Genomic DNA, 27511 nt, shown 5'->3' on the forward strand with positions numbered 1-27511 from the left:
CCCCTCGGTCTCTCCACAGCGTCTCGGGTGGATGATGAATTACAGTCACCTCACGTGAAGCCACGTGATGCCTGGTCCGAAGCAGAGAAGATCCGTCAGCACCATGTTGAATCCCAACCCTGCATCTCTGTGGGCTCCAGGACAATCCTATGAAAACGACACTGTTGGTTCACTGTTCACGTCAGGGAGGAGAATCCGAAAATGAGTGTGACGTCACTGACACCCACGTCCATGGCACAGCCCAGTGCTGAGCTCCGCAGACCTGCAGTCCACAGCCTCCGCTCGGAGTGGGCCACGGCTGCCGACAGCGTTGTCCAGGGAAGATGCCCTGAGTCCATGAATGGAACAAACTGGAAACTCCAGAAACAAACTCCAGACCATTTCTGGTCTTTGGCTCTAATGGAAGGTGGCAAGGCAGTGGGGAGAAATGACAGCGTTTTTAATGAACGTGCAGCAGCGGCAGGATGACCACATGCCAAACTCACACACACACAGCTCAGGTCCTCAGAAAACCAATGCAGAATCCATCACAGACTGCATAGTAAAAGGGGAAACTTTAACATTTCTGAAAATATCATACAATATCTTTAGGATCTTCTGTTAGGCAGTTTCCTTTGACAGATACCAAAAATTCTATTTCAGAAAGAAATGGTTAATTTGACTTTAAGGATTTAAAATGTTTCTTTTAATTGTCAGCATTAAGGGACTGGAAACATAAGCCACCGACGGACACAACAGATTTGCCAGTCATATACTTTTATCCAGAGTATTTAATGAATGGTGAAAACTCGATAATAAGAAAACAGCTCAGCTTTTAAATGAGTGAAAGATTTGAACACACTCTTCACCATGGCAACAGTATCGATGAGAATAAAGCACATGAAATCGTGCTCAACATCATTTGATATCAGGGAACCACAAGCTAAAACCAAAATAAGATACCACTGCCCCCATTGGAATAGCTGCAAGAAAAATGGTTAACGATGCCATCCAGGCACAAGGGTTCACACGTGAAACCCCAGAGTTTTGGGTGGGATCCTCCATGAATCAGGAGGATCCCTTGAGACCAGGAGGTTGAGACCAGTCTGGGCAACATAGCAAAACCCTGTCTCTCAAAAAATAATTTTAAAAAGATGAACGATATCCAGTGTTGGTGAAGGCATGGGAGAACCGGAAGCCTCACCCTCTGCTAATGGAGATGAATGATGATGCCACACTGGCAAGCAGTTTGGCGAACTTCAGATGCTGAGCATACACTTATCATATGACCCAGCACTCCCACTCCTGCATTCTGACCCAAGGGCACTAAAACAACATGTGTGCGTGGAGCAGGTGTTTTTATTTGCTAGAACTTCCACAAGCAGGAATCACACACGGGGCTGAAACTAGAAATGTATGTTCTCACATACCCGGAGGCTGGAAGTCCCAGAGCATGGTGTCTGCAGCATTGGCTTCTCCCGATGCCTTTCTCCTTGTAGATGGCCGCCTGCTCTCTGCGTCGTCCCGCAGTCTTCCCTGTTTGTGTCTCTGTAGTAATCTCCCCTTATTACGAGGACAGCGGTCACTCTGGATGAGGGCTCACCCTAATATCCTCGTCTAACATCAGTTTCCTCTTTCAAGACCCTGTCTCTACATACAGTTACATTCTGAGGTTCTGGGTGTTGCGATGTCGACCTATGAATTTGGAGGAGGACACAGTTCAGCCCGTAATACGAGAATGGAGAGGAAGGGTGCTGTGCCACTGCTGAGGCCAAATCCTGGGATCCGGCCCTCCTTGAAGTGCCATTATTCTCAGAACTGACTAGCAATGGACTGGAATTTTATGAGTAAGCTCAATGTCAACAACATCTTTGTTCACCCTGTGAATTTTCCTTCACTTCCCCACAGGAAGCAGATGATGCCCCAAGTCCATCTTCATGTGGGTAAGTTTCTGAGCTTCATGGGCATGTTTTATCTGTCTATAACACGGTTGTACCCTCATCTGGACGGCTTCGCAAACAGGGTTTCCAGAAACGTCTGCGAGCCAGTGTTGTGCCATGTACGTCATTTTATTCTGGAAGGTAAGAGTCAAAGGTCATGTGCATTTCAGTCTCCACAGAGTTCTGATGACTTTCCCAAAACGTTGGGGCAGTTCATACTTCCTTCAGCTCTGCCGCTCTTCAGCATGCCATACAACCGTATATTTAGTTTTATTTCAATAAAATGTAATATTTCAATATGCATTTCTTTGCAACCAGTAAGACAACATTTTTTCATGTTTTGACCATCTTACAATTTTTCTTGTGTGAATTAGTGTTCAATAGTTGGATTATTTGGATTATTAAACATAAGAGCTCTTTGCCAATTAGGAACTCTATGGAATCTTTCACAGCGTAGAGATTGTAAACTTTTCTGAAGCAAAAAATTTGTTAAACTTTCCTTTTGACTATCTTTAAAAATCCTTCTTTACTCTGGGGGAATACAAATATCCTCCAATAATTTTTACTTATATAGTCATAATTTTTATTTTTATTTTATTTCAATGGCTTTTGAAACGAGTGGTGTTCTGTTGCATGGAAAAGTTCTTTAGTGTTGATTTCCGAGATTTAGGTGCACCCACCACCTGAGCAGTATACACTGTACCCACTGTGTAGTCTTACCGTCACCCTTTTCCCACCATTCCCCCCAAGCAGCAAATGCCCCTTGTATCATTCTTATACCTTTCTGTCCTTGTGGCCTAACTCCCACTTATAAGTGAGAACGTGTGATGTTTGGATTCCATTCCTCAGTTGCTTCACTTAGAATCATGGTCCGCAGCTCTATAAAGGTTGTGTGAGTGCCATTATTTCATTCCTTTTTATGGCTGAGTAGTAGTCTATGGTATGTACATACATACGAATCAGTGGATAAAGAAAAGGTGACATATGTATAGGCTGGTTGATTTAAGCTGGTTCCATAGTTTTGCAACTGCACACTATGCTGCCGTAAACATGTGGGTGCAAGTCTCTTTTTCATAAGATGATTTCTTTTCCTCTGGGCAGATACCCAGTGGTGGGATTGCTGGATCAAATGATGGTTCTACCTTTTGTTCTTCATGGAGTCTAAACACTAGTGGTTGCACTCATTTACATTCCCACCAGCAGTGTAAAAGTGTTCCCTTTTCACCATGTCCATGCCAGCATCTGTTTGTTTTTTTAATTATGGCTATTGTTACAGGAGTAAGGTGTTATTGCATTGTGGTTTTGATTTGTATTTCCCTGACAACTAGTGATGTTGATCATTTTTTCATATGTTTATTGGTCATTTATCTTCTTTTGAGAATTGTCTATCTGTGAACTCTGCCCACTTTTTGATGGGATTTTTTTTTTTTTTTTTTTTTTTGGAGACAGAGTCTCACTCTGTCACCCAGGCTGGAGTGCAGTGGCAAGATTTTGGCTCACGGAAGCCTCCACTTCCCAGGTTCAAGAGATTCTCCTGCCCCAGCCTCCCAAGTAGATGGGATTATAGGTGCCCACCACTACGCCCAGCTAATTTTTGTATTAGTAGAGATGTGGTTTCGCCATGTTGGCCAGGCTAGTCTTGAACTCTTGACTTGAAGTGATCTGCCCACCCTAGCCTCCCAAAGCACTGGGATTATAGGCATGAGCCACCATGCCCAACTGGATGCTGGATGATTTTTTTTGGGGGGGGGGGTGCTGAGTTTGAGTTTCTTTTAGATCCAGATACTAGTCTTTTGTCAGATGTACAGCTTGTGACTATTTCCTTTTTTTCTGTGGGTTCTGTTTACACTGTTCATTGTTTCTTCTGCTGGGTATAAGCTGTTTGGTTTAAAATAAAAATAAATTAAGATAAATTTCATCTATTTGTCTTTGTTTTTGTTGCATTTGCTTTTAGATTCTTAGTCATGAACTCTTTGCCTAAGTCAATGTCTAGAAGCGTTTTTCTGATGATAGCTTATAGATTTCTGTATGCTTTCAGGTCTTAGATTGAAGTCTGATCCATCCTCAGTTGATGTTTGTAAAAGGTGAGAGGTGGGGATACAGCTTCATTCTTCTACATGTGGATTGTGAATTACCCCAGCACCATGTGTTGAATAGGGTGCCCTTTCCCCACTTGATTTTTTTTTTTTTTTTGGTTTGTTGAGAATCAATTGGCGGTAAGTATTTGGCTTTATTTATGGGTTCTGTGTTCTGTTCCATTGGTCTGCATGCCTATTTCTATATTAGCATCATGCTGTTTTGGTAATTCTAGTTTTGACCTCTCATATCCTTTCTTCTGCTTGATCAATTCGGCTGTTAAAACTTGTGCATGCTTCGCGAAGTTCTCGTGTTGTGTTTTTCAGCTGCATTAATTCACTTATATTCCTCTCTAAATTGTCTATTCTCATTAGCATTTCGTCAAACCTTTTTTCAAAGTTCTTAGTTTCTTTGCATTGGGTTAGAACATGTTCTTTTAACTCACAGAAGTTTCTTATCATCCAGCCTTTGAAGCCTGCTTCTGTTGATGGAACACACTCGTTCTCCATCAGGCCTTGTTCTATTGCTGATGAGGAACTGTGATCCCCTGTAGAGGGAGAGGCGTTCTGATTTTGGGTATTCTCAGCCTTTTTAGGCTGGTTTCTTCCCTTTGTTATAAATTTATCCATCTGTTGTCTTTGTAATTACTGACTTTATAATTAGGTTTCTGAGTGGACGTCCAACTTGTTGATTCCCAGCCCTGGAATCTGAGCAACACACTGTGCCGAAACAGCGGCGTTAAGATTGATGGTGATTTTCTGACTCTGCACCAAGAACCACCGCACCGAGGCACCGGCAAAACTGCCAGAGTTGCGCTGGTGACCCATGGGGCTCCTCCACTGGGAATCTCCTGGGCTATGAGCAACAAAAATTCGTCTGAAAGTGTGGCGTCCTCTCGTTCTCTGCGCTTTCACTGGGAGCTACAATCCCGAGCTGCTAGTGATCAGCCATCTTGGATCGCTCTCTCTGGTTTGTTCTTGTTTCTGTGGTTACTTCAGGTGTGACTTTAGATTGTCTACTTGTGTCTTTCAGACTCATGTGGGCTTTTAATTGTATGAACCTTCCTGTTATCATTACTTTTGCTGTGGCCTAGGGGTTTTGATAAGTTGCATCATGGTTATCATTCAGTTCAAAGAATTTTTAAATTTCCTTTTTGATTTGGTTGTTGACCCAAAGGTCATTAAGGAGCAATTATTTAATTTCCATGTATTTGTGTAATTTTGTGGATTCCTTTTGAAGTTAATTACCAGTGTTATACCACTGTGGTCTGAAAGATGCTTGATATAATTTTGAATTTCTTAAATTCATTGAGAATTGTTTTGTGGCCTATGATATGATGTATTGTGGAGAATGTTCCATGTTCCACTGATAAGAAGAATGTATATTTGGCATTTTTTAAGGCAGAATGTTCTGTAAATATCTAAGTCCATGTGTCCTAGGGTAGAGTTTAAGTCCACTGTTTCTCTGTTGAGCTTCTGTCTTGATGGCCTGTCTAGTGCTGTCAGTGGAGTACTGAGTGCCTCACTTTTATTTTGTTGCCATCTATCTTACTTCTTATGTCCAGTAATAATTGTTTTATAAATGTGGGAGGTCCCTCATTAGGTGCACTTATGTTTAGGATTGTGACATTTTCCTGTTGGAGTGATTCCTTTATCATTATGTAATGTTGCTCTTTGTCTTTTGTAACTATCGTGGCTTTAACATCTGCTTTGTCTAATATTAGCATAGTTACTCCTGCTTGCTTTTGGTTTCTATTTGCATGGAATATCTTTTCCACCCCTTTACCTTAAGTTTATGTGAGTCCTTATGCATTAGGTGAGTTCTTGAAGACAGCAGATACTTGGCTGGTGAATTTTTCTCCATTCTGCCACTCTCTTTTTTAGTTGTTGCTTTTAGGCCATTTATATATTAGTATTGAGATGTGAGCTACAGTCTTATTCATCATGCTACTTGTTGCCTAAATACCCTGGTTCTTTTCTTTGTGTTACTGTTTTATAAGCCCCAAGGGATTTGTGCTTTAAAGAGGTTCTATTTTGGTGTATTTTGAGGTTTGCTTTTTTTTATTGCATTTTAGGTTTTGGGGTACATGTGAAGAACATGCAAGATTGTTGCATAGGTACACACATGGCAGTGTGATTCGCTGCCTTCCTCCCCTTCACCTATATCTGGCATTTCTCCCCATACTATCTCTCCCCAACTCCCCACCCCCTGCTGTCCCTCCCCTATTTCCCCTGACAGACCCCAGTGTGTAGTGCTCTCCTCCCTGTGTCCATGTGTTCTCATTGTTCAACACCCACATGAGTGAGAACATGTGGTGTTTGATTTTCTGCTCTTGTGTCAGTTTGCTGAGAATGATGGTTTCCAGGTTCGTCCATGTCCCTACAAAGGACACGAACTCATCGTTTTTGATGGCTGCGTAATATTCCATGGTGTATATGTGCCACATTTTCCCTGTCCAGTCTATCATCGATGGGCATTTGGGTTGGTTCCAGGTCTTTGCTATTGTAAACTGTGCTGCACTGAACATTCATGTGCATGTGTCTTTATAGTATAACAATTTACAATCCTTTGGGTATATACCCAGTAATGGGATTGCTGGGTCAAATGGGATTTCTATTTTTAGGTCCTTGAGGAATCGCCACACTGTCTTCCACATGGTTGAACTAATTGACACTCCCACCAACAGTGTAAAAGTGTTCCTATTTCTCCATATCCTCTCCAGCATCTGTTGTCTCCAGATTTTTTCATGATCGCCATTCTAACTGGTGTGAGATGGTATCTCAATGTGGTTTTGATTTGCATTTCTCTAATGACCAGTGATGATGAGCATTTTTTCATAGGTTTGTTGGCCTCATGTATGTCTTCTTTTGTAAAGTGTCTGTTCATGTCCTTTGCCCACTTTTGAATGGGCTTGTTTGTTTTTTTCTTGTAAATATGTTTTAGTTCTTTGTAGATTCTGGATATCAGCCCTTTGTCAGATGGGTAGACTGCAAAAATTTTTTCCCATTCTATTGGTTGCCGATTCACTCTACTGACTGTTTCTTTTGCCGTGCAGAAGCTGTGGAGTTTGATTAGGTCCCATTTGTCTATTTTGGCTTTTGTTGCCAATGCTTTTGGTGTTTTGGTCATGAAGCCCTTGCCTACGCCTATGTCCTGAATGGTTTTGCCTAGATTTTTCTTCTGGGGTTTTTATAGTGTTGGGTCTTATGTTTAAGTCTTTAATCCATCTGGAGTTAATTTTATTGTAAGGTGTCAGGAAGGGGTCCAGTTTCTGCTTTCTGCACATGGCTAGCCAGTTTTCCAAACACCATTTATTAAACAGGGAGTCCTTTCCCCATTGCTTGTTTTTGTTAGGTTGTCAAAGATCAGATGGTTGTAGATACGTTGTGTTGTCTCTGAGGCCTCTATTCTGTTCCATTGGTCTATATCTCTGTTTTGGTACCAGTACCATGCTGTTTTGATTACTGTAGCCTTGTAGTATAGTTAGAAGTCCGGTAGTGTGATGCCTCCCGCTTTGTTCTTTTTGCTTAGAATTGACTTGGCTATGCGGGCTCTCTTTTGGTTCCATATGAAGTTTAAGGTGGTTTTTTCCAGTTCTGTGAAGAAGGTCATTGGTAGCTTGATGGGAATAGTGTTGAATCTGTAAATTACTTTGGGCAATTTGGCCATTTTCACAATATTGATTCTTCCTAACCATGAACATGGAATGTTTCTCCATCTGTTTGTGTCCTCTCTTATTTCGTTGAGCAGTGGTTTGTAGTTCTCCTTGAAGAGGTCCTTTATGTTCCTTGTTAGTTGCATTCCCAGGTATTTTATTCTCTTTGTGGCAATTGTGAATGGCAGTTCGTTCTTGATTTGGCTCTCTTTAATCTGTTATTGGTTATAGGAATTCTTGTGATTTTTGCACATTGATTTTGTATCCTGAGAGTTTGCTGAAGTTGTTTATCAGTTTCAGGAGATTTTGGGCTGAGATGATGGGGTCTTCTAGATATACAATCATGTCATCTACACCATCAAGTCATCTGCAAATAGAGACAATTTGATTTCCTCCTTTCCTATTCAAATACCCTTTATTTCTTTTTCTTGCCTGATTGCTCTGGCTAGAACTTCCAGTACTATATTGAATAGGAGTGGTGAGAGAGGGCATCCTTGTCTAGTGCCAGATTTCAAAGGGAATGCTTCCAGTTTTTGCCCATTCAGTATGATATTGGCTGTTGGTTTGTCGTAAATAGCTTTTATTATTTTGAGATACGTTCCATCAATACCTAGTTTATTGAGGGTTTTTAGCGTAAAGGGCTGTTGAATTTTGTCAAAGGCCTTCCCTGCATCAATTGAGATAATCATGTGGTTTTTGTCTTTGGTTCTGTTTATGTGGTGAATTACGTTTGTGGACTTGCGTATGTTGAACCAGCCTTGCATCCCTGGGATGAAGCCTACTTGATCATGGTGGATAAGCTTTTTGATGTGCTGTTGCAATCGGCTTGCCAGTATTTTATTGAAGATTTTTGCATCTATGTTCATCATGGATATTGGCCTGAAGTTTTCTTTTCTTGTTGAGTCTCTGCCGGGTTTTGGTATCAGGATGATGTTGGTCTTGTAAAATGATTTGGGAAGGATTCCCTCTTTTTGGATTATTTGGAATAGTTTCAGAAGGAATGGTACCAGCTCCTCTTTGTATGTCTGGTAGAATTCGGCTGTGAACCCATCTGGACCTGGGCTTTTTTTTGGGTGGTAGGCTCTTAATTGCTGCCTCAACTTCAGACCTTGTTATTGGTCTACTCAGGGTTTCAGCTTCTTCCTGGTTTAGGCTTGGGAGGAGGCAAGTGTCCAGGAATTTATGTGAATAGAGTTGTTTGTAATAATCTCTGATGATGGTTTGTATTTCTGTGGAATCTGTGGTGATATCCCCTTTATCGTTTTTTATTGCATCTATTTAGTTATTCTCTCTTTTCTTTTTTTATTAATCTGGCTAGTGGTCTGTATTTTGTTGATCTTTTCAAAAAACCTGCTCCTGGATTTATTGATTTTTTTGAATGGTTTTTTGTGTCTCTATCTCCTTCAGTTCTGCCCTGATCTTAAGTTATTTCTTGTCTTCTGCTAGGTTTTGAGTTTTTCTGATCTTACTCCTCTAGCTCTTTCAATTTTGACAATAGGGTGTCAATTTTAGATCTCTCCTTGCTTCTCATGTGGGCACTTATTGCTATATAATTTCTTCTTGAGACTGCTTTAAATGTGTTCCAGAGATTCTGGTATGTTGTGTCTTCATTCTTGTTGGTTTCTAAGAACATCTTTATTTCTGCCTTCATTTCATTGTTTATCCAGTCAACATTCAAGAGCCAGGGTTCAGTTTCCATGAAGCTGTGTGGTTCTGAGTTAGTTTCTGAATTCTGAGTTCTAACTTGATTGCACTGTGGTCTGAGAGACTGTTTATGATTTCCATTCTTTTGCATTTGCTGAGGAGTGATTTGCTTCCAATTATGTGGTCAGTTTTAGAGTAGGTGTGATGTGGTGCTGAGAAGAATGTATATTCTGTGGATTTGGGGTGGAGAGTTCTGTAAATGTGTATTAGGTTTGCTTGTTCCAGGTCTGAGTTCAAGTCCTGGATATCCTTGTTAATTTTCTACCTGGTTGATCTTTCTAATATTGACAATGGGGTGTTAAAGTCTCCCACTATTATTGTGTGGGAGTATAAGTCTCTTTGTAAGTCATTAAGAACTTGCCTTATGTCTCTGGGTGCTCCTGTATTGGGTGCACATATATTTAGGATCATTAGCTCTTCTTGTTGCATTGATCCTTTTACCATTATGTAATGTCCTTCTTGTCTCTTTTGTTGCTTTAAAGTCTATTTTATCAGAGATGACACTTGCAACTCCTGTTTTTTGTTTTTTTTTTTCTCTCCATTTGCTTGGTAAATCTTCCTCCATTCCTTTATTTTGAGCCTGTGTGTATCCTTGCATGTGAGAGGGTTTCCGGGATACAGCACACTGATGGGTTTTGGCTTTTTATTCAATTTGCCAGTCTGTGTCTTTTGATTGGGGCGTTTAGTCCATTTACATTTAGGGTTAATATTGTTATGCGTGAATTTGGTACTGCCATTTTGATGCTAGCTGGCTGTTTTGGCCATTAGTCGATGCAGATTCTTCATTGTGTTGATGCTCTTTACCATTTGGTATGTTTTTGGAGTGGCTGGTACTGGCTGTTTCTTTCTATGTGTAGAGCCTCTTTCAGGAGCTCTTGTAAAGCAGGCCTGGTGGTGATGAAATCTCTGAGTACTTGCTTGTTCGCAAAAGATTTTATTTTTCCTTCACTTATGAAGCTTAGTTTGGCTGGATATGAAATTCTGGGTTGAAAGTTCTTTTCTTTAAGGATGTTGAATATCGGCCCCCACTCTCTTCTGGCTTGTAGGGTTTCTGCTGAGAGATCTTCTGTGAGTCTGATGGGCTTCCCTTTGTGGGTAACCTGACCTTTCTCTCTGGCTGCCCTTAGTATTTTCTCCTTCATTTCAACCGTGGTGAATCTGATGATTATGTGCCTTGGGTTACTCTTCTTGAGGAATATCTTTGTGGTGTGCTCTGTATTTCCTGGATTTGAATATTGTCCTGCCTTGCTAGGTTGGGAAAGTTTTCCTGGATAATATCCTGAAGAGTGTTTTCCAGCTTGGATTCATTCTCTTCATCACATTCAGGTACACCTATCAAACGTAGATTAGGTCTTTTCACATAGTCCCACATTTCTTGGAGACTTGTTCATTCCTTTTTACCCTTTTTTCTCTAATGCTGCCTTCTCGTTTTATTTCATTGAGTTGATCTTCGACCTCTGATATGCTTTCTTCTGCTTGGTCAATTTGGCTGTTGAAACTTTTGCATGCTTCGTGAAGTTCTTGTGTTGTGTTTTTAAGCTCCATCAATTCACTTATATTCCTCTCTAAGTTGTCCATTCTCATTAGCATTTTGTCAAATCTTTTTTCAAGGTTCCTAGTTTCTTTGCATTGGGTTAGAACATGTTCTTTTAGCTCACAGAAGTTTCTTATTACCCATCTTCTGAAGCCTGATTCTGTCATTTCATCACCCTCATTCTCCATCCAGCCTTGTTCCCTTGCTGTTAAGGAGTTGTGATCCCTTGTAGGAGGAGAGGTGTTCTGGTTTTGGGTGTTTTCATCCTTTTTGTACTGGTTTCTGTCCATCTTTACGGATTTATCTCCCTGTTGTCTTTGTAGTTGCTGACTTTCAGATTGGGTCTCTGAGTGGACCTTCTGTTTGTTGATGATGAAGTTATTTCTGTTTCTTAGTTTTCCTTCTAACAGTCTGGCCCCTCTGCTGTAGGACTGCTGAGGTCCACTCCAGGCCCTGCTTGCCTGGGGATCATCTGCAGCAGCTGCAGAACAGTAAGGGTTGTTACCAGTTTCTTCTTCTGCTGTCTTTATCCCAGAAGGATACCTGCCAAATGTCAGTCTGATCTCTCCTTTATGAGGTGACTCTTTGGGTATACAGGGGTCAGGGAGCTGCTTGAGGAGACAATCTGTCCTTTACTGGAGCTCAAGTGCTGAGCTGTGAGCTCCGTTGTTCATTTAGAGTGGCTGGGCAGGTACGTTTAGGTCTGCTACAGTAGAACTCATAATCCCCTTTTCTTCCCCAGTTGCTCTGTCCCAGGGAGTTAGGGCTTTATTTATGAGTTTCCGTTGTGCTGCTGCCTTTTTTTTTTCAGGGCTTCCCTGCCCAGCAAGGAGGCAGCCTAGTCACTATCTGCCTGCAGAGGCTTTGCGAGCTGCTGTGGGCTCCACCCAGCTGCCGTGTGAACTTCCCTGCAGTCCTGTTTATATGGGCGTAGTTAGAACTGCCTCAGCAATGGTGGCCCACCTCTGTAATGGCAGACTCTCTCTGTAGTGGCAGACTCTCTCTGTAATGGCAGGTTGCCTTGGCAACAGTGGGCTGCCTCAGCAATGGCGGACTACCTCCATAAGGGTGGAGTAATGGTGGCCGCCCCTCCCCCACAGAGCTGGACCATCCCAGGTTCAGCTGTGTTTGCTGTGAAACTCTCAACCCAGAGCATTTCCAATTGCTTTTTTTGTGTGCGTGGGGCTGGGACCAGCTGAGCCTGATCACCTGGCTCCCTGCCTCAGAGCCTTTTTTTTTTAGTTGAACAGTCGACTTTCTCCCAGGTGTTCCAGTTGCCTGTTGAAAGGGCTCCAGGATCTGTGTGATTTCCCATGCGGCAACCCACTGCACCAGCTGAAACAGTGGCGCTGAGATTCATGGCACCTTTTTTGCCTGGGAATCTCCTGGCCTGGCTCCCTGTTTCAGTCCCCTTTTTAATCAGATGAATGGATGACTGTGCCTTCCCAGGGCTCCAATCGCCAGCTAAAAGGGCACCCAGTCCAGTGCATTTTGTAAGAAGAACCACCACGCCAGGGTGCCGGCAAAGCCGTGCCGGCCAAAACAGCCGTGCTGGCCAAAACAGCTGCACTGGTGCCCTGTGGGGCTCCTCTGCCTGGGAATCTCCTGGTCTGTGGGCAATAAAAATCCATCTGGAAATGCAGCGTCCGCTAACCCTCTGTGCTTTCACTGGGAGCTGCAATCCTGAGCTGTTCCTAATCAGCCATCTTGGATCTCTGAGGTTTACTTTTAAGATTTAGAACTCCTTTTAGCATTTCTTGCAGGACTCACTTGGAAGTGGTTAGTTGTCTCAGCATTTGTTTGAAAGAGACATTATCTCTACCTCATTTATGAAGTTTAGTTTTGCTGACTACCAAATTCTTGGCTGTTACTTATTTTGTTTGAAGAAGCTAAAGATGGGACCCCAGTCCCATTTAGCTTGTAGGGTTTCTGCTGGGAAATCTGCTAATCTGATAGGTTTTCCTTTGTACATTACCTGATGCTTTTTCCTAACAGCTCTTAAGTTTCTTTCATTTGTCTTGCTTTAGATAAACTGATGTCTATGTGCCTGGGTATGATTGTTTTGCAATGAATTTCCCAGGTGTTCTTTGAGCTTCCTGTCTTTGGATGTCCAGAACTCTAGCAAGGCCAGGGAGGTTTCCTGAGTTTTTCAAACTTGTAGATTTCTATTCTTCCTCAGGAACACTAACTATGTTTAGGTTTGGCTGTTTAACATAGTTCCAAATCTCTTGGAGGCTTTGTTCTTTTCTTAAAATTCCTTTTTCTTTCTATTTGACTGGGCTAATTAAGAAGCCTTGTTTTTGAACTCTGAAATTCTTTATTGTACTTGTTATAGCCTGCTGTTAAAACTTTCCAGTGCATTTTGTATTTCTCTTAGTGTGTCTTTCATTCCAGAATTTGTAACCTTTTTTTCTTTAGGACCTGTATTTCTCTGGAGCATTTTTCACCTATATCCTGTATTAATATTTAAATTTCTTTAAGTTGGGTATGACCTTTTGTTGATATCTCCTTGAGTAGCTTGATAATCAACCTTCGGAATTCTGTCTGGCAATTCTGATTTTCTTCTTTGTTTGGATCTCTAGCAGGGGAGCTAATGTGGTCTTTTGAGGATGGACTAGAACCCTGTTTCATCATATCATCAGAATGACTCTTCTGATTCCTTCTCATTTGTGTAGATTATTTCAGTGAGAAAACCTGGAACTCAAGAGCTGCTGGTCAGACTCTGTTGTCCCAAAGGGTGGGCCCTTGAAATGGTGCACTTCCCCTTCCTCTAGAGATGGGGCTTCTGCAAGCCAGACTGCAGTGATTGTTGTTCTTCTGGGTCTCCCCACCCATCAGGGCTACCAGTCTGGTGCTGGGGAATGTCTGCACAGAGTGCTATGATGTGATCCGCCTTCGGGTCTCCCAGCTGCAGGTGTCAGCACCTGCTCCAGTGGAGGTGGCAGGGGAGTGAAGTGGACTCTGTGGGGGTCCTGGGCTGTGGATAGGTTTACTGTGCTGACTTTCTTGGAGGCTGGTGATTCTAGCAGTGAAGCTGTCACATGGACAGACTCGGGACCTCTGGTTATTCTGGATGTTGCAGGAGGTGGAATCAGCTCTTTGTTTTCTTCTTCCTGGGAGCAGGATTGTTTAGTCATGAGTTGCTGTCCTGTTCTGAGCTGGGTGGCCTCAAGCCAGGAGGTGGTACTTTCAAGAGAGCAGCAAGCAGAGTTGTCACCTGTCCTGTCGTATTCACAGTGGCCAGTGGCTTCTTCCAAAGCCTCTGTGATTTTTTTTTCCTGGTATGCTCCTGTGTTGGTTTCCAGAGCAAAAGTCCATGGTGTGAGTCTCCACCTGCTTTTCTCCCTGTCCTAGTGGGAGCTGCTCATTAGATCTGTCTCCCATCTGCCATCACCCTTCAGAACCTGGCTGAGGCACTGGTCTAGGGCAGGGCCCACACAGATGAAGGAGACCCTGCTTTACAATGTCCCAGTGGGAAGAAGTCATGGTCCTTTACACGAGAAGCTCCTTCCATTTCCCACTGTGCAGTAACCCAGGAACACTCACACAACCTCCCAGGAGCTGCTGGTCTCCAGGTTCTGAGACACGTGACCCCACAGCAGTGGTGCTTACAGGACACACTGCAGGCCCCAACGCTGTCCTGAGCCCTCCACAAAGCTGAGATGAGTTTCTCTCTTCCTGCTGATCCCACTAGAGTCAAAACCAAGAAGTCCCTGCTGATGTTCCACTGGCCATGTCACCTCTCTGCTCCCATACACCCAGTTGGGAGCTCATCAGGACAGGTAAGTTGCAGTCACTGGGCACTGGTCCCTGAGGACAGGGCCCTGTGCGGAATGTGTGGTCTGCGGTCCCCCAAAGCTGAGGTTAGGGCAGCCTTCAGAATGGAGGCACTCTGTGCCCATGGGTGCTCCCATGTGGGAATGATGGTGGGTGGAGCACAGAAGAGAGATCCAGTCAGAGGCAGGAACGCTTCCCAGCTGAGGGTGAGAGAGACAGATGGGTGCCAGAGTGGGAGCCCCTGGCACTGGAGCCCCACAGTCAGGCTACGGTGACGCAGATGCCCAGGGCAGGCTCTGAAGGGCCCAGGACACACAGCAGGGGACAGTGCTGTGATAAAAGGATGCAGGGAAATTGTTAGCCATGGCAGAAAGTACATGTTGTGTTTTAAAATAAAATGCTGAGGAAGGACTGTGTGTAGGACACAGGTGGGAATAGAGGTGTGTGTGGTCACGTGTGCATGTCTGTGGTGTGTGGCTGCAGGTATGTGTGTGGTGTAGGGTCACATTTGTGGTTGTGTGTGTGGTGCGTGGTTACGTGTATCTGTGAGTGAGTGGTGCGTGTTTGTTCCGTGGACTCTGTGTCTGTCCTTCACAGGAAAAGCCCAGCGCAGCTGCCAGCTTTAGGGCCACCAATTTCTGTTCCTGTTCAGGGGTCGGCTTCCAGTGGTTTCTGCTGGGTCATTATTTATTTTTTAGCGATGTGATCTACTCTGTCCCCCAGGATGGATTGCAGTGGTGGGATCATGGCTTACTGCAGCCTCCACCTTCTGGCCTTAAGCAATCCTCGTACCTCAACTTCTTGAGTAGCTGGAAGTACAGGCATGTGCCATCACACCCAGCTAATTGATTTTTTATTTCTTAAGAAATGGTGTCTCACTCTGTTGCTCAAGTTTGTTTAGAACTTCTGGGCTTAAGCGAGTGTCAGGGCCAAGTCTCCCATAGCACTGGGATTACAGGAGTAAGCCACTGCGCTGGGCTGTGGAGGGGTGTCCTTTTGAGCAGGCTTTGTGAGGGGGTCAGTTTCAGCTTCAGCTTCTGGGGATTACAGGTGACTTCTTCCCTGTGGGGCAGGGCCGCCTCACCACACTCCCCAGGACTTCAGGGAACGGGCTCCTGAGACTTGGAAATGAAAAGGGCTCAGCCCCGGTCAGGAGGAACAGTGGCGCTGGTGTCCAAGCCTTGCCCCTTGCCTGCACTTCCACCAAAGATTTGGAGACACACTCAGTGGAAACCGTTGGAGCCCCAGCCCACCCCAGACTCAGCCACCAAATTTCCCTCCCTCCATGTGGTGCAAGGACTCACGGGATTTTCTCTGCCTGAGATCGTCTGCGTCGACACCTGCTGCCCGGGTGCAACCGTGAGTCCCCTCGGTCTCTTCACAGCGTCTCGGGTGGATGATGAATTATAGTCACCCTCACATGAAGCCATGTGATGCCTGGTCCGAAGCGGAGAAGATCTGTCAGCATCACGTTGAATCCCAACCCTGCATCTCTGTGGGCTCCAGGACAATCCTATGAAAATGACACTTTTGGTTCACTGTTCACGTCAGGGAGGAGAATCCGAAAATGAGTGTGACGTCACTGACACCCACGTCCATGGTACAGCCTAGTGCTGAGCTCCACAGACCTGCAGTCCATGGCCTCCGCTCGGAGTGGGCCACGGCTGCTGACAGCGTTGTCCAGGGAAGATGCCCTGAGTCCATGAATGGAACAAACTGGAAACTCCAGAAACAAGCCTGTAAAGTATATTCTCTGTAGGTTTATTGCTGAGTTAAAAACGAGGAAACTGCAGCCAGCACAAGAAAATTAGATGCCAATTTATTCAGCTCCCAGGCGAGGTTCTGTGGTCCCAGGGAGAGGGGCCAGGGAAGTCCCGCTGCTTCCTCTCAGGAGTGGGGTTTTATGGGAAGTGAAGACGTTCGATTGGATTTGGAGAAACAGGATGTGGACGGGGTGAGCTGCTATTGGTAGGGAGGTGGGACTTCCGGTGAGCAGGCTAAGTGCTGAGTGCAGAGGGGATTTCCAAGGGTGGGGTTAGATGATGGGCATATTCTGATAACATGATTTTCAAGCAGGGAGGGACATGGGCATGTCTGAACTCCCGGTGAGAGAACCAGCATTACAAAGCCCTTCTCTCCATTTCTGGTCTTTGGCTCTAATGGAAGGTGGCAAGGCAGTGGGGGGAAATGGAAGCATTTTTAATGAATGTGCTGCAGCAGCAGCAGGATGACCACATGCCAGACTCACACACACACACAGCTCTGGTCCTCAGAAAACCAATGCAGAATCCATCACAGTCCGCATAGTAAAAGGGGAAACTTTAACATTTCCGAAAATATCATAGAATATCTTTAGGATCTTCTGTTAGGCAGTTTTCTCTGACTGATACCAAAAATTCTATTTCAGAAGGAAATGGTTAATTTGACTTTAAATATTGAAATTTGTTTCTTCAGTTGTCACATTTAAGAGAATGAAAACATAAGCCACCAGCTAAAATAACATATTTACCAGTCATATTCTTTCATCCAAGATATTTAAAGAATCGTGAACACTAAATAATAATAATTTAAAAACTCAGTTTTTAAATGGATGAAAGATTTGAGCACAGTCTTCACTAGGGCAGCAATACTGATGAGAAATAAAGCACACAAAATAGTGCCCAACATCATTTGACACTGGGGAACCCCAAGCTAAACCACGGTGAGGTACCACTACACCTTCAATAGAATGGCTGCAAGAAAAAAATGATTAATGATACCATCCCGGCACAAGTTCACACCTGACATCCCAGAGCTTTGGATGGCTCGTGAGGAAGGAGGATCCCTTGAGGCCAGGAGTTTGAGGCCAGTCTGGGCAACATAGCAAGACCCTGTCCCCAAAAAAAGAATTTAATAAAAGATGATCAATATCAAGTATTGGTGAAGAGGCTGGAGAACTGGAAGTCTCATCTTCTGCTAATGGAGATGAATGATGATGCCACATCAGCAAGTAGTTTGGCAAAGCTTCAGACACGGAGAATACACTTACCATATGACTCAGCACCCCCACTCCCAGGTTCTTACCCAAGAGCACTGAAAACCACAGGTGCACATGGAGCAGGTGTTTTCTTTGCTAGAGCTTCCACAAGCAGGAACCACATACCGGGCTGAAACAAGAAATGTATTTTCTCACATACCCAGAGGCTGGAAGTCCCAGAGCACAGTGTCTACAGCGTTGGCTTCTCCTGATGCTTCTCTCCTTGTAGATGGCCGCCTGCTCTCTGCGTCTTTTCACAGTCTTCCCTCTGTTTGTGTCTCTGTCATAATCTCCCCTTATTATGAGGACACCCGTCACTCTGGATGAGGGCTCACCCTAATATCCTCATCTAACATCTGTTACCTCTTTCAAGACCCTGTCCCCACACACAGTCACATTCTGAGATACTAGGTGTTAGGATGTCAACCTATGAATTTGGAGGAGGACACAGTTCAGCCTGTGAAATGAGGATGGGGAGGAAGGGTGCTGTGCCACCACTGAGATCCTATCCTGAGATCCAGCCATCCTTGAATTACCATGACTCAGGACTGACTAGCAATGAACTTCAATTTTGTTTAAGAATAAGTTCAATCTCAACAATGTCTTTGCTCATTCTATGAATTCTGCTTCACTTCCCCACAGGAAGGAGATGGTGCCCCAGGTCCCTCTGCACTTGGGTAAGTTTGTGAGTTTAATAGTATTATTCTACCTATCAGTAACATAGTTGTACAGTAGTCTTAATTCAAATTACTTTGGAATAATATGTCATCTATTTACGTCTTCAAAATATGAAGATGACATAGTAGAAAATCAAAATATTTCACTTAACATTTATACCCATTCATGTAGCTTATTGTACTTTTCTTACTTGAAAAAATTTTATAATTCTTCATAACTAACAGCTGAACTCATGCTCAAAAAGAAGGCCAATCATAGTTATTTTCTGTCTTTCTTAAACACATGTAATGTGAGTCTGTATGGTTTTTAATATTTCTAATAGTTTTTCACTGCAAGTCAAGTCTGGTCATTTCACCTCTAAATGTGTCCACTGATGACAGCTCTGCCCCAGCACTGCACAAATTCAGCCCAACTGCACACGACTACAAAAGCTGAAACGCGACCATTATAAAGGTCATGATCCAGTTTCAAGCACACATTTTAATGAATAACCTGTTCTCAGATGAAATGAAACTGTGTGCAGCCATGACAAGTACACATTCTTCCCAGAGAACCTCAAGTCAGAATACGCTTCTCACAGAACTTAGAGTCACAGGAAATCTACTCATACATGATGGCGAGTAAATTATTAATCTCTTTCCTGTTCCATTTTCCTCTGCATATAATGAACCAGATTAACTCTGCATTTTAGAAGCTGCTTTATACAACATTTCCCAGGGTTCTGGGGTTCAGATATTGCACTCCTACCCTCTAACCCAGGCGTCCCCAGACTTTTTACACAGGGGGCCAGTTCACTGTCCCTCAGACCGTTGGAGGGCCGCCACATACTGTGCTCCTCTCACTGACCACCAATGAAAGAGGTGCCCCTTCCTGAAGTGCGGCGGGGGGCCGGATAAATGGCCTCAGGGGACTGCATGTGGCCCGCGGGCCGTAGTTTGGGGACGCCTGCTCTAACCTGAGGGACTTTTCTTATAGAACCATTTACTACCATTTAGAATGAAATGAACTTTAAAGATAGAAATCATTGACTCAAACTTTTCCAGGTGTGCACTCCAACACACATATACACACCTACACGCAGGAACATACACATTCATATACACGGAGTCACTCACACATCCACACACACACATGCTCACAGGCATTCACACACACTCACACATTCACACACACACATTCACACACAGTCACAGATTAACACACATTCACACTGGCACAGCCTCCCTCCGGCCCTCACATCACACCCCAGTCCCCACCCTGCCTGCCATACTCCCCCGTCACTGCTGGGAGCCCCAGCTCATCTCACAGGGAAACCCCACCCCAGCCTGTACAAAGCAGCCCTGTCTCCACTCTGGGGACCCAGCAGCGTCAGCTGTCCTGGCCCAGGACCTCTGGGGGACTCTGCCACTGTCCCAGTAGACCATGCTGCTGAGAGGAGCCAGACAGCCAATCTGGGAAGGGCCCAGTGGACGTAAGCCCAGAAACGAGGTGGGCATTGCAGGAGGGTGTGTGAGGGACGCTCCTCATGCTGGGATGAAGGAGCACCCACACCCCGTGGCTCGGAGCTGCCTGGGGTTCCTCTGGATGCAGCTGTGACCCCAGACTGCTGAGGGCACCATCTGGCTCCCGGGCCTCCCCCTCAAGATCAGTGCACCCAGCTGACCTCATCCTCCCAACCCAGCTGCCCTGGGTCATGGAGCAGCATGCACCTGGGGAAGATTTAATCCCAACTCATTCTTACAGCTGACCGTCGCATCACACGCTCATTGTTCCAAGGTTGCACAGTGGTAGCAGTTCTTTAAGGAATCGCCATACTGTTTACCACCGTGGTTGTACTAGGACCTTCCCACCTGCAGTGTAAACGGCTTCCCTTTTCACGACATCCATACCAATATCTTTTTTTTTTAATTTTTAAAAATTATAGCCATTCTTGCAGGAGTAAGTATTGAGGTTTTGATTTGCATTTCCCTGATAATCATTAATGTTCAACATTTTCCATATGCTTGTTAGCCATTTGTATATCTTCTTTTGAGAATTGTCTATATGTGTTCTTTGCCCACTTTTTGATGAGTTTTTTTCTTTATTTGTTGTTTTTGAGACAGAGTCTCTCTCTGTCGCCCAAGCTGAAATGCCGTGGAAAGATCTTGGCTCACTGAAGCCTCTGCCTCCCTGGTTCAAGCCTCCGCCTCCCGGATTCTCCTGCCTCAGCCTCTTGAGTAGCTGGGATTACAGGTGCCCACAACCACGCCTGGCTAATTTCTATATTTATAGTAGAGACAGAGTTTCACTGTGTTGGCCAGACTGGTCTCAAACTCTTGACATCAAGTGATCCCCCTGCCTCCACCTCCCAAAGCATAGTATTACAGGCATGAGCCACCATGCCTGACTGGATGATTTGTTTTTTCTTGCTGATTTGTTTGAGTTCCTTTTTCGATTCTGTATACTAGTCCTTTGTTAAATGTACAGATTGTAAATATTTTCTCCCATTCTTTGGGTTGTCTGTTTGCTGATTATTCCTTTTCCTGTGCAGAAGCATTTTAGTTTAATTAAATCCCATCTACTTATCTTTGCTTTTGTTGCATTTGCTTTGGGATTCTTAGTCATGGAATCTTGGTCTAAGTCAGTGTCTAGAAGCATTTTCTGATGATATCTTGTAGATTTTTTATGGTTTCAGGTGTTAGATTTAATCTTTGATCCCTCTTGAGTTAACGTTTGTATAAGGCGAGAGATGAGGATCCAGCTTCCTTCTCCTGCAGGCGGATTGTGAATTATCCTGGCACCATTTGTTGAATAGGGTGTCCTTTCCCCACTTGATGTTTCTGTTTGTCAAAGATCAATAGGTAGTAAGTATTTGGCTTTATTTATGAGTTATCTATTCTGTTCCATTGGCTACATGCTTATTTTTATATCAGTACCATGCTGTTTTGGTAACTCTAGCCTCGTAGTATAGTTTGAAGTCAGGTAATGTGATGCCTCCACATTTGTTCATTTTGATTAGTATTGCTTGCCTATGTAAAATCTTTTTTGGTTCCATATGAATTTTAGGATTGTTTTTTCTAGTTCAGTAAAGTATGATGGTGATATTTTGATGAAAATTGCATTGAATTCGTAGATTGCTTTTGGCAGTCATTTTCACAGTATTGATTCTACCCATCCGTGAGCATGGGATGTGTTTCCATTTATTTGCATTGCCTGTGATTTCTTTCAGCCGTATTTTGTAGTATTCTGGTAGCGATCTTTCACTTTTTGGGTTAGGTATATTCCTAAGAGTTTTGTTGTTGTTGTTGTTGTTGTTGTTGTTGTTGTTGTTGTTGTTGTTTTGCAGCTGTTGCAAAGGGTTTGATTCTCATTTGATTCTCAGCTTGGTTGTTTTTGGCATATATCAGTATTACTGATTTTATCTTGAAACTTCATGGAATTCATTTATCAGATCTAGGAGCTTCTTGGACGAGTCTTTAGGGTTTTCTAGGTATATGATCATATGATATGTGAACAGGGACAGTTTGACTTCCTGTTTACCAGTTTGGATGATTTTTATTTCTTTCTCTTGTCTGATTGCTCTGGTTAGGACTTCTGGTACTATGATGAATAGCAGTGGTGAAAGTGGGCATGCTTATCTTGTTCCAGTTCTCAGGGGCAATGCTTTCAGCTTTTCCCCATTCAGCATAATGTTAGCTATGGGTTTGTCATATAGGCCGTTTATTACCTTGAGGTATGTCCCTTCTGTGAGATTTTGCTGAGTGCTTTATTTATAAAGGGATGCTGAATTTTGTCAAATGCTTTTTCTGCATCTATTAAGATTGGTCTGTGATTTTTGTTTTTAATTCTATTTATATGAGTTATCACATTAGTGACTTCCATATGTTAAACCTTTCCTGCATCCCTGGTATGAAACCCACTTGACCATGGTGTATTATCTTTTTGATATGCGATTGGATTCTGTTGGCTAGTAGTTTGTTGAGGATTTTTGCATCAATATTCATAAGGGACATAGTTTTCTCTTATTGTTATGTGCTTTCCTGGTTTTGGTATTAGGGTGATACAGCCTTCATGGAATGATTTAGGGAGGATTCTCTTAGGCTTTTGCAGTAGGTTCTTCTTTGGATTCCTGATAGAATTCAGCTGTGAATTTGTCCTGGACTTTTTTTCTTGGTAATTTGTTTTGTTACTGTTTTAGTCTCACTACGTGTTAAGAGTTTCTATATCTTCCTGATTTAATCTAGGAGTTGTATATTTCCAGGAATTTCTCCATCTACTACATTTTCTAGTTTGTGTAAAGGCATTTATAGTAGCCTTAAATGATCTTTTGCCTTTCTGTGGTATCTGTTGTAATATCTCTCATTTCTTTTCTAATTGAGCTTCTTTGGATCTTTTCTTGATTAATCTCAGTAATTGTCTATAAATTTTGTCTTTTCAGAAAACTGGCTTTTTGTCTCATTTATCTTTTGTGTTGTTTTTTCAATTTTATTTAGTTCTGTTCTGATCTTTGTTATTTCTTTTCTTCTGCTGTTTGGGTTTTGTTTGTTCTTCTTTCTCTAGTTCCTTGATGTGTGACCTTAGATTGTCTATTTGTGTTCTTTCAGAATTTTTGATGTAGGCATTTAATGCTATGAATGTTCTTCTTAACATCATTTTTGCTGTGTCCTAGAGGTTTTGATAAATTGTGTCACTATTATCGTATAGTTCACAGAATTTTTAAATTTCCTTCATTCATAGTTGACCCAAAGATCATTCTGGAGTAGATTATTTAACTTTAACGTATTTATGTAGTTTTGAGGGTTCCTTTGGAGTTAATTTCCAATTTTATTCCTCTGTGGTCTGAAAGGATGCTTTATATGATTTAGATTTCCATAAATTTATTTAGATTTGATTTGTGGCCTATTATATGATCTATCTTAGAAAATGTTTCATGTACTGATGAAAAGAATGTATATTTTGTAGTAGTTGGGTAAAATGTTACATAAATACCTGTCAAGTCCATTTGTTCTAGGGTATAGAGTAAGTCCATTGTTTCTTGGTTGACTTTCTGTCTTGATGACCTGTCTAGTGCTGTCAGTTGAGTTCCCCACTGTTACTCTGTTGCCATCTATCTCATTGCTTATGTCTGGTAATATTTTTATGAATTTGGGAGGTCCCATGTTAGGTGCATATATATTTAGTATTGTGATATTTTTCCTTATTCTTTAATCATTATATAATGTCCCACTTTGTCTTTTTTAGCTGTCCCTGCTTTAATGGCTTTCTATCTGGTATAGGAATAGTTCCCCCTGCTTGCCGTTGGTTTCCATTTGTATGGAATATCTTTTCCCACCTCTTTACCTTGAGTTTATGTCAGTACTTGTACATTAGGTGAGTCTCTTGAAGACAGCAGATACTTAGTGGAATTTTCACCATTCTGCTCCCCTGTATCATTTAAGTGGAGAATTTAGGCCATTTACATTCAATATTAGTATTGGGATGTGAGCTACTGTTTTATTCATTACGCTGGTTGTTGCCTGAATACATTGGGTTTTGTTTTCTTTGTGTTACTGTTTTGTAAGCCCATGAGATTTATGCTTTAAGAAGGTCCTATTTTGGTTAGCTTGAGGTTTTGTTTTAAGATTTAGAACTCCTTTTAGCATTCTTGTAGTACTGGCTTGGTAGTGGCTAGGTTCTCAGCATTTGTTTGTCTGCAAAAGACATAGTCTCTCCTTCATTTCTGAAGTTTAGTTTTGCTGAGTACGAAATTCTTGACTGGCAATTATTTTCTTTCAGGAGGCTAAAGATAGGACACCAATCCCTTCTGGCTTGTAGGGATTCTGCCAAGAACTCTGCTGTTAATTTGAGAGGTTTTCCTTTATATATTCCCCGATGCTTTTGCCTCAGAGCTCTTAAGATTCTTTCATTTGTCTTGACTTTAGGTAACCTGATGACTATGTGCCTGGGTGATGATCCTTTTGCAATGAATTTCCCAGGTGTTCTTTGAGCTTCTTGTCTTTGGATGTATAGAACTGTAGCAAGGCCAGCGAAATTTTCCTTGATTATTCCCTCAAATAAGTTTTCCAAACTTGTAGATTTCTCTTCTTCCTCAGGAGCACTAATTATTCTTAGGGTTGGCTGTTTAATATAATCCCAAATTTCTGGGAAGCTTTTTTTAAAAAACAAAAAAACACACAACTTTTTTCTTACTCTGTGTGACTGGCTTAATTAAAAAGCCTTGTTTTTGAGTTCCGAGCTCTTTTTTTGAGTTGTTTGTTTCTATGTTGAAACTTTACAGTGCATTTTGTATTTTTCTAAACTGTATTTTATTTCCAGAAGTTGTGACTGCTTTTTCTATGTGATCTCTATTTCTCTGGGTACTTTTCATCTATATCCTTTATTGTCTTTTAAATTTCTTCAAGTTGGTCTTCGCCTTTCTCTGGTATCTCCTTGAGTAACTTAAAAATCAGCCTTCTGAAGTCTTTGTCCCACAGTTGAGAGACTTTCTTCTTGGTTGAGATACATTACTGGGGAGCTGGTGTCTTCTGAGGGAGGTATAGAAACTTGTTTTCTCATATTCCCAGAATTACTCTTCTGATTCCTTCTCATTTGTTTAGATTATTTTGGTAGGAAAATCTGGAACTCAAGAGCTGCTGGTCAGATTCTGTTGTCCATGGCATGGTCCCTTGATTGGTGCACTCTCCCTTCCTGTAGAGATGGGGCTTCCTGCAAACCAGACAGAAGTGATTGTTACTGTTCTTCTGGGTCTCCCCACCCATCAGAGCTACCAGGCTGGTGCTGGGGAATGTCTGCACAGAGTGCTATGATGTGATCCGCCTTCAGGTCTCCCAGCTGTGGGTGCCAGCACCTGCTCCAATGGAGGGGGCAGTGGAGTGAAGTGGACTCTGTGGGGGTCCTGGGCTGTGGATAGGTTTACTGTGCTGACTTTCTTGGAGGCTGGTGATTCTAGCAGTGAAGCTGTCACATGGACAGACTCGGGACCTCTGGTTTTTCTGGATGTTGCAGGAGATGGAATCAGCTCTTGTTTTCTTCTTCCTTGGAGCAGGGTTGTTCAGTCATGGGTAGCTGTCATGTCCTGAGCTGGGTGGCCGCCAGCCATTAGGGGCACCTTCAAGAGAGCAGCAGAGTTGTCACCTGTCCTGTGGAATTCTCAGCAGCCTACAGCTTCTTCCGAAGGGTCTGTGATTTTGTTTGGTTTTTGTGGTATGCTCCTGTGGTGGTTCCTGGAGCAAAAGTCCACAGTGTGAGTCTCCACTTGCTGTTCTGTCTGTCCAAGTGGGAGCTGCACATCAGACCTGTGTCCTATCTGCCATCAGCCACCAAAACATGGCTGTTTAAGTGTGGTGGCTCACGTCTCAAATCCCAGCACTGTGGGAGGATGTGGTAGGCTGGATCACCTGAGGTCAGGAGTTCAAGACCAGCCTGGCCAACATGACAAAACCCCATCTCTACTAAAAAAAAAAAAATACAAAAGATAGCTGGCCATGGTGGTGGGCACTCTGGAGGCTGAGGTAGAAGAATTGCTTGAAGCAGGAAGCAGAGATTTCAGTGTGCCGAGATAGTGCCACTGCACTCCAGCCTGGGCAAAGAGTGTGACTGCATCTCAAAAAAAAAGAAAAGAAAAGAAAACGTGGCAGGGCCTGCTTTGCAGTGTCCCAGTGGGAAGGAATCATGGTCCTTTACAGGAGAAGCTCTTTCCATTTCCCACTGCGCAGTAATCCAGGAACACTCACACAACCTCCTGGGAGCTGCTGGTCTCCAGGTTCTGCGGCACGAGGGCCCCACAGCAGTGATGCCGCAGCTTCCAGTGCTGCCTGGAGCCCCCCACAAAGCTGAAATGAGTTTCTCTCCTCCTTCCCACCCCATCAGAGTCCAGGCCAAGAAGTCCACACTAATGCCCAAGTGCCCATGCCACCTCTCCACTCCTGTGCACCCGGATGGGGGCTTGTCAGCACAGGTAAGTTACGGTTGCTGGACACTGGGCCCCAAGGACAGGGCCGTGTGCAGGATGTGTGGTCTGCGGTCCCCCCAAGCTGAGGTTAGGGCAGCATTCAGAATGGAGGCACTCTGTGTCCAAGGGTGCTCCCCACATGGGAATGATGGTGGGTGCCGCACAGCAGAGAGATCCAGTGAGAGGCAGGAACCCTTCCCAGCGGAGGGTGAGAGAGACAGATGGGTGCCAGAGTGGGAGTCCCCAGCACTGGAGCCCCACGGTCAGGTTACAGTGACGCAGATGCCCAGGGCAGTCTCTGAAGGGCCCAGGACATGCAGCAGAGGACAGTGCTTTGATAAAGGATGGAGGGAAATGGCTAGCTGTGGCAGAATCTATGTGCTGTGTGTTTTAGATTTTTAAAAATAAAATGCTGAGGAAGGACTGTGTGTAGGAGACAGATGGGAATAGAGGTGTGTATGGTCACATGTGCACGTCTGTGGTGTGTGGTTGCAGGTATGTGTGTGGTGTATTGTCACATTTGTGGTTGTGTGTGTGGTGCGTGGTTACGTGTATCTGTGTGTGAGTGGTGCGTGTTTGTTCCGTGGACTCTGTGTCTGTCCTTCACAGGAAAAGCCCAGCGTGGCTGCCGGCTTTAGGGCCACCTATTTCTGTTCCTCCTCGGCAGTCGGTTTCTAGTGGTTTTCGCTGGGTCATTATTTTTTAGAGATGGGATCTCACTCTGTCACCCAGGATGGATTGCAGTGGTGGGATCAGGGCTCACTGCAGCCTCCACCTCCTGGGTTCAAGTGATCTTCTCACCTCAGCCTCTCGAGTAGCTGGAATTACAGGCGTGTGCCACCACACCCAGCTAATTTCTTTTATTTCTTGAGAGATGGGGTCTCAGTCTGTTGCCCAGGGTTGTTTGGAACCTCTGTTCTCAAGCAAACCTCTGGCCTCAGCCTCCCATAGTACAGGGATTACAGGTGTGGGCCTTCGCACCAGGCCATGGGGAGGTCCTTTTGAGCAGGCTTTGTGAGGGGGCTGGCCGCTGAGGGTTACAGGTGACTTCTCCTTCCCTGTGGGGACAGGGCCGCCTCACCGCACCCCCCAGGACTTCAGGGAACGGGCTCCTGAGACTTGGAAATGAAAAGGGCTCAGCCCCGGCCTGAAGGAGCAGTGGCGCTGGCGTCCAAGCCTTGCCCCTTGCCTGGACTTCCACTGAAGATTTGGAGACACACTC

General features: G+C 43.7%; 1 protein-coding gene across 1 annotated transcript in view; it reads left to right on the forward strand.

The window, feature by feature from the left end:
- Positions 1–27511, forward strand: part of ZDHHC11 (zDHHC palmitoyltransferase 11) — a gene marked incomplete at its 5' end in the record, with an annotated part of 102389 nt that overhangs the window by 34373 nt on the left and 40505 nt on the right. Inside the window, 4 exons of the mRNA XM_074387627.1 lie at positions 1888–1922; positions 14583–14670; positions 18324–18358; positions 26208–26295. Coding sequence (XP_074243728.1) covers positions 1888–1922; positions 14583–14670; positions 18324–18358; positions 26208–26295 — 246 coding nt within the window. The remainder of the gene's footprint in view (positions 1–1887; positions 1923–14582; positions 14671–18323; positions 18359–26207; positions 26296–27511) is intronic.

This window comes from Saimiri boliviensis, chromosome 1, assembly GCF_048565385.1.
Source record: "Saimiri boliviensis isolate mSaiBol1 chromosome 1, mSaiBol1.pri, whole genome shotgun sequence".
Taxonomy (NCBI): domain Eukaryota; kingdom Metazoa; phylum Chordata; class Mammalia; order Primates; family Cebidae; genus Saimiri; species Saimiri boliviensis.